This window comes from Trichechus manatus, unplaced genomic scaffold, assembly GCF_000243295.1.
Source record: "Trichechus manatus latirostris isolate Lorelei unplaced genomic scaffold, TriManLat1.0 scaffold00002, whole genome shotgun sequence".
Classification (NCBI taxonomy): Eukaryota; Metazoa; Chordata; class Mammalia; order Sirenia; family Trichechidae; genus Trichechus; species Trichechus manatus.
In genome coordinates this window covers 15,803,120-15,810,831 of record NW_004443938.1, presented here as the reverse complement: position 1 = coordinate 15,810,831, position 7,712 = coordinate 15,803,120, and the positions used below count along the sequence as shown (strand labels likewise).

The 7,712-nt window shown below is 42.1% G+C and overlaps 1 protein-coding gene across 1 annotated transcript in view; it reads right to left on the bottom strand.

Annotated features, from left to right (window-relative positions):
- The window catches only part of NOX3 (NADPH oxidase 3), a 64,287-nt gene extending 56,832 nt beyond the window's left edge, over positions 1-7,455 (bottom strand). Inside the window, exons 1-4 of the mRNA XM_023728310.1 lie at positions 7,411-7,455; positions 6,690-6,785; positions 6,468-6,578; positions 4,987-5,071 (exon numbers count right to left, since the gene is read on the bottom strand). Of these exons, the coding sequence (XP_023584078.1) occupies positions 4,987-5,071; positions 6,468-6,578; positions 6,690-6,785; positions 7,411-7,455 (337 nt within the window). The remainder of the gene's footprint in view (positions 1-4,986; positions 5,072-6,467; positions 6,579-6,689; positions 6,786-7,410) is intronic.
- Between the last annotated feature and the right edge of the window lie 257 nt (positions 7,456-7,712).

The window sequence follows — 7,712 nt, the reverse complement described above, 5'->3', positions numbered from 1 at the left end:
TGATAACAGTCATTTTAGAGTTATCACCTCCTAATTAAGAAGCCTTTAGAAATAAGGATCCAGGGACAAATGCTGGCTGTGATTCTGCAGCCAGAATCTGGCCCTGAACTTTCAAGTTTGTGGTCTGGTTTCTGCAGGAATGCGTGTTGACTTTGGCGCCTGTCTCTGTACTCATTGTTGTTGCTAGCTGCCATCCAGTTGGCTCTGACTCATGGCGACCTTGTGTGTAACAGAACAAAACGTTGCCTAGTCCTGCACCGTCTTCAAGATTGTTGGTATGTGTCAGCCCATTGTGGTGGCCCTTGTGTCAGTCCACCCCATGGAAGGTTTTTAAATCACATCAAATCATGTTAGGCAGGACTCAGGAGCCTCCTTGGATTTCCCAATGCCTCTAGCAGAAACACATTAGTAACAATTCCTTAAAAAAAGAAACAAACCTGTTGCCACTGAGTCAATTCCGACTCACGGCAACCCCATGTGCTACAGAGTAGAGCTGTGCTCCATAGGGTTTTCCTGGCTGTCATCTTTACAGAAGCCGATCGCCAGGTCTTTCTTCCACGATGCCGCTCAGTAGATTTGAACTGCCAACCTTTAGGTTAGTAGTTGAGTGAACCTATTTGCACCACCCAGGAAGCAATTCTTAAGGGGTCAAGTTTTAAAGAGTTTTTGTTTCTGGGGCTGTTCTCAACCATGGAGCCTCCAAAACCTTTTTTTTTCCCCAGTACCCTTATTCTGAGCTCTCTCTTCTCATCCTGCCCCTGTCAATGTTGATTGAGGTTTATAAACTAATTTTAGTGATTCTGGAGGAGCTGCCTGTGGGGTAATTGTTTACCCTGGAGGCCGGCAGACGCAAGCTGTGGAACCTGCTGGAAAGAGATGGCTAGGTCACTATTTACAGCCCCCTTTGAAGGAAGCCCAAATTCAAAGTACTAGTTTTCAATGGGAAAGGTCTTCAGGGTCTACCGTGGACCAGGGAGTCCAGAAAGATCCGCATTAATAGGAACGGAGAGGCTGTGAAGCTATGATTTTTATACTGGTGGGGTTATAGGTCCGTGAAAATGATTTATTAGTGGTTGAAGAATGCTCCAGCAGCTGTTATCATAGGCAGGCAAGCAGGAAGGCAGGAAGCCAAGAGAAGAGGGGTTCCTGTCACTGCATTTTCAGTGATGCCCTTGATTATAGATAGCATTGTCGTGCTTCTTCCCTCCTCCCCCCAGCCTATTCCCACTAGTCTCTAATTACCTCCTTTAATGATTTGACCAATTAAAGCCTGCAGTTCAACTTATAGGGGAACGGATGAGAAATTAGAGGTTGGCACGCAAACTTCGATGTGGATGCACTTCTTCCAAGGTTACACACCTCTATTAAGCCAGTCGGCGATTTGAAAGGCAGCATAATGGGCAATGCTAATAAAATAACCGCAAGAACACTTTCAGCTGCTCCCGAGTGAATACAACAGAAGGACAAAATGTGAAAAGCAAAGGTATATCTATGAAACCAGGGCTTAGCATTTTTTTCCCCTAAAAGCGCAGTTGCCAGCCACATTTCTTCGTTAATGTGAAATGTAATAATTGCTTTGTCAGGGTTTGGGAGAAGCGGAGTGCTTCCTCCCGCCCTCCTGCCGTTGCCCTGAAGGAGACAAGTGCAGGGCTGCCGGTTGCCATGGTGGTGTGGAATGAGCTGTGCTTTGCTATCAGATGCAGCCTGACCCTGCTGGGGAGCCCCGGGAGATGTGTGGGAGCCCAGCAAAGCAGAGGGGGCTCCAGCTGAAGGGGGCTGGAGAGAAGTGCTGATTCTGTCCAGGGGTGTGTGGAGAAAGAGAGAGAACGAACAGCTCCCTGTTTTCTCTTGCTGCCGCAGGATGTGCTTTTATTATTTCGGACGAATGGCATCATTTGGAATCTCTTCACCCCTCACCTCCTATACTGTACCCACCCCAAACTATTCACAGTTCCCTGATCAACTCACATACCTCATGCCTTGTACCTTTCCCGATAATTCCTTCGATTTTTTTTGCCGTCTGGTCAACTCCCACTCATCTTCAGATTTGGCCAAATTTGTTGAGGACCTGTTATGTGCCAGAGTCCCTGGGTGGTGCAAATGCTTAATGCCCTCAGCTGTTAACTGAAAGATTGGAGGTTGGAGTCCACCCAGAGGCACTGTGGAAGAAAGGCCTGGCAATCTACTTCCCGAAAAGCAGTCCTTGGAAACCCTATGGAGCACAGTTTTACTATGACACACATGGGATTGCCATGAGTTGGAGTCAACTTGACAGCAACTAGTATTATGTGCCAAGATGAACCAGGGAAGCCAAGGTAAGTAAGGCCGAGTCTCAGCCCTTGAGGAGATCAGAGTCTGAAAAATTTCACTATATTGCAGGAAGTGTGCCATTAGAACTAGAGACAGGGAGGGCCAGCAACCGAGACCTGGCAAGGTCAGGGTGGGGTGAACCAGTGAATGAGTCCTGTATATGGGGATGTCTTACCCAGGGAGAGTGATGAAGAAGGAAAGGAAGAACATTTCAGGCAAAGGGAGTAATATAACCAAAGGCACAGAATACTCAGGGACTACCAGTAGTTAGTCCCTGGGTGGTATAAACTGTTAATGCAGTCAACTGCTAACAGAAACGTTGGCAGTTTGACTCCACCCAGAGGCACCTTGGAAGAAAGGCCTGGAGAACTGTTTCTAAAAAATAAGCCATTGAAAACCCTTTGGAGCATGGTACTGCTCCAAATACTCATGGGGAACCAACTGATGGCAACTGGTCAACCAGTAGCTGGGTGCCACCTGTGGGTAAAAGCAAGGGGTTGTGGCAAGAGATGAGACTGGAGCAGTAGGCAGGGGCTAGATCACTGGAGCCTACTGGCCATGCTAAGGAGTTAGGATTCCATCCTATTTGTGGTAGCAGCAAGTAAAGGACCTTATTTCTACAGATTTCCATGTAGGCCCGGTCCTGACACCTAATCTATACTTAACCATTGAGATAGACAACTTGTTTTATAGTTCTTTTAGTCCCACAGATGAAAGGGGATAGGTAACTTATCTGAGATCACACAGCCAATTAGTAGCAGAGGTACAAAATAATTTGGTCATCTGAGTCTAGCCAACTGCTGCCCACACTGGATTCTACACCATTCCCCAAACAGAAGGGAGCATACTAGTTTCAGACACTGATAGCTCCCATTACGGTCTTTTGCACACAGGAAATATTCAGTACAGGTAACTGATGAGTTTTACGTTATTGGCCTATTATATATAAAGAAACATACACACCCAGATATTTAAGGACAAAACTCTTCCACAATACATATTTTCCTTTGTTTCTTTGCTTCCTTTTCTGACATGTTTTGGTTGCTTCCCACTCCCCACCCTTTTGTCTATAACATCTTTATATCTTTCTCTTAGAATCCAATTCTGCCTCAGAGCTATTGCATGGTGATAACATTCTTTCTGCCACTTTACTGTTTTTTATATATCCATATATATTCCCTTTTATGCAGGAATCAAGGATTTTTAAGGCTGGAAAGGAAGCCTAGAGATTCCTTCAACTCATTCTCTGATGAGCCTACCAAGTAGCAATCTGGCCTCTCTTTGGATACGACTCTCAGGGGACTTCATTCTGATTTTAGATAATTTTCAATGTCTGGAGAAGTCTTCCATGTGTAAATTGATTTTTCCTTCCCTGGGTCTTCACTCCTTCAAGCAGTCACTCATTCACCAAAGGTAATTGACGTCTATATATGCTCAGCTCTACGGTAGACCCTGGGATACGAAGATGAATGAGCCTGTTCTTTGCCCTCCATTCCTTACCTGGTCTAGACAGAACATGCTGCCTTGTGGCCCTTACTTCTTAACAACCCACAAGGACCATTTGCAAAGCATTTCCTGGGTTGGTTTAATCTGGTGTTGAAGGCAATCAATGGGGAGAATCTTCCCCTCCTGTCTGGCTGCGCACCCCAAGTTGTGTTAATTGGCACCCAGGCACCGACAGTCATGTCTTGTTGCTTAATTAAATTCACATTTGTTTTGAGTGTTCCTTTTACTTTGCTATTTTTTTATGCATGAAGGAATAAAAACAAATGAGGAAAACATTTTATAGTTAAATTAGTTTGAGGGAAACAGTCGTGAATCATAACTCTTTATTGTTCTGATAGCCTTTTATTTCAATGCCTTTGTTTTCCAGCAAAACCACACATCTGTTGACTACTGCCCCTCTTCTTTTCTTCCTCACCAAGTTTAACCTTGACCTCTGACACTAGCTTCTCATGCCTTTCTCTTGAATTAGAAATATCATGACAATAATATTTTATAAACCTATTGTGCTTTGGAGCCCTGGTGGTGTAGTAGTTAAGAGCTCAGCTGCGAACCGAAATGTCGTCAGTTCAAATCCACCAGCTGCTCCTTGGACACCTTATGGGGCAGTTCTACTTGGCGCTATAGGGTCGCTGTGAGTCAGAACCAACTCTATGGCACCGAATAATAACAACAATAACAATACAGTGCTTTATATCTTTTCATGGTTCTTTTCTATCCCGTCTCTAGTACGATTCCGAATTTTGTTCATATGATGTTTCTTTCTTTTTTCTTTTTATTGCCCATGATACCATTGGGTAGTCATTTTCATACAACTGCGGATGAGATTTGAGCATAGGTCAATTTTACATCCTGCATGAATTATATTGAATAACAAAGCGTGCATTCTCAAGTAGGCATTTATCATTGTACTATCAACAGGCCTAATTATTCACAAATGAACATGAAGTTTCATCAACTTTTCCTTGTCAAATTAGGGGCTTGGTAGGGGAAAATTTGCATAAGGAGAAAGTTAGACATTCAAAAATCTGTTTATGTAAGGTTTATTCGGTCAGATGGAAGGCAAGGATTTCTCTTACCTAAGGGTTTGCCTTTGCAGAGGGGAGTAAAACAAAACTAGAGAATTAAGGACGAGATGTAAAATCCATCAAGCTATGACTAGTAAGCACTTACTTGCATTAACAGCTATCCCATAGGCAACCAGTTTGTGGAATTGGAGGTTTTTGTCTAATTGTCTACTCCATAGGCCTCGGCAGCACTAGGGGGACCAGAGAGTTTTAGAGGCAAATAAGGCATTGGAAACAAGAAACAAAAAAAAAAAAAAAAAAAAGCTTATTGGGGAAGGTGTCATAGTGGTGACAGTGCCATGGCAGTGTCCTGATAGCGGGGCTCAGGTGGGGCTATGTAACAAAGCTAACCAACAACCAAACCCTTTGCTGTTGAGTCGATTCCAACTCACGACAACCCTTTAGGACAGAGTAGAAACCCCGTAAGGTTTCCAAGGCTGTAATCTTTATGGAAGCAGACTGTCATATCTTTCCACCATGGAGCAGCTGGTGGGTTTGTACCGCCAATCTTTTGGTTAGCAGTGGAGCACTCAACCACTGTGCCACCTGGGCTCCTTGGTGACAAAGCTAGTGGCTCATTAATCAAACAGGTGGAAACAAAGCTGCTTTGCTAAAATTTCAACTCAATAAAAGTAACTGAATTAATACTATAACTTAGAACTCTTGAATAACCTTGCTAATATTCATGCTTTAGTTTCTTTATTTGGAAAAGGAAGGTGATAACCATCCTCCTCTTCCATGTGATTCAAGTAGTCTGTAAATTATTTCTTATTAGACAAAGAAAAGCAGTATATGCGTCTATGGAATCATTGGATAGTGCAAATGGTTAGCCTGCCTGGTTGCTAACGGAAGGTAGATCACCTAGTGATCTACCTCCAGAAAAATCAGCCATTGAAAACCCTATGGAGCACAGTTCTCTTCTGAAACACATGGGGTGCCATGAGTTGGAGTCAACTCAATGGCAACTTTTTTATATGCATCTATATATATTCATAGAATTAGGGTGACGGTTATGTAATAAATTACTTCTTCTAGTAATGGTTATTAAAGTTCTCGTTTTCTGTACAGGGTGTTACTCTGTTTGGCAGGAAACAAAGGTAAGAATCCAACACAGTGAAATCAATATGATTAGGGTATTTCTGGTAGAGGTTAAAATCCATGTAGACGTACTGGGAATGTGCTTTCTGGGTACACAGAGAGAAGTTTCTTTAGTGGCCTTTGGCACAACTGCTTATTTGTCTTCTTTCAATCATAAATGGTAGTAGTTCAAGCTGTTATAATACTTCCATCTCTGTGAGTCAGGTCAATTTTATTAGCCCAGTTTTTCAGATGGAGCAAATACATCAGGGAGAGGTTGAATTGCGAATCCAATGCCACGTGAGGAGTCAATGGCAAAAGCGAGAGTTGACCAGATGTACCAATTACTGTGCTCCAGTTTGAGACATCGCATTCTCTCTAACAAAGAAACGAACCTCCGTTTCCACAGGATTATTAGGAATTTCAGAATAAAGTATGCCTTTGTTTTCAGTGACACTCGTATTAGTAAATCAGAACAACTGAGATAATTACAAATATGTTAGTACTTACGGTACTTGTCCCTCTCAAGAATGAAATAAGGTTTCGACTGATTGGTAGTAAAATTAGCATGCAGTTAAAATTCAGACACACTGCGGATGCTCGCGCCCAGGCCAGTGCTGACTGTCCACATGTGAAGAGACAAAAAAAGGGACAGTGAAAACAAGGAAGCTGAGGGAAATAGAATAATTTTGTTTTCTGAAACTAGAATGAGTAGTCAGTAACTCTACTTACACCCAGTATAACTCGTGTGTACAGAAACGACTCCTCCTTTTCATACCAACAGAATGTGTCAATAAACAGATATAAATTCATTCCCAGCCATGAGAGCTAGAGTCAAGGGAAAAGAGAGCCAATCAATACTACCTTCAACCTTTTCCTCTATTCAAAATCACTGGGGGTCTTCCTTTAAAGTAAAACGAGGAGCTTCTCAATATTAGTCAGATTACCCCATACACTTATTTTTTGTAGATAAATTTTTTACAATAATTATAATGGCAAGAAATTGTTAACTTCAAAAAAAGAGATTTTAAACTCATATGGATATACTTTTAGTAATTTAATGAGCACTACAAAACCTTTCTAATCAATAGTCAACAGTGTTAAGTCAATGACGTCAAGAAGAAGGGGGAAATCTTTAAAAACCACTCAGAGAGTACTCTAGAAAAATTCCAGTTTCATAGTCTAATTCAAAGACTTCATTTGATTTAGAGAAACGTTCATACATTATGCAAAAAACAAACTACTTGACTTTAAAAATGAACTCAATCGGAAAACAACTTTACATGATTCTGTAAGGGTAAATTAAATACGTCTACTAAATGTTTTCTAACAAGTTCAGTTTTTTAACCAGAGTAACACTTCAAGCTACCTAGCATTCCTGTGCCAGTCGTCCTAAAAATCAAAGACTATTCAATATATAGATTTAAAGTTGAATAATAAAAATGCTACTTACTACTAAAATGATGGAGAGACTCTCATTCAAAATCCAGCACCCCATCCTGACAGTGTGGCTTTCTTGCCGTCAGCAAGTTATTCTTTCCATTCACCTGAGCCTGGAGGGTCTGTCCTGGGTAAGGACTTCCCTACTAAATTATTTTGTCTTTTCATCTTGGGAGACACCTACTGGGAGCAGCTCTCTAGGAATTTCTAATTATAGACTTCGTGCCGAAGACACATTACCAGGATGACATGCCTCCTCACCTGGGTAAACGAAAGGCAAGTCTCTGTCTAATGACTCCTTTCTTCAAAGGCTTC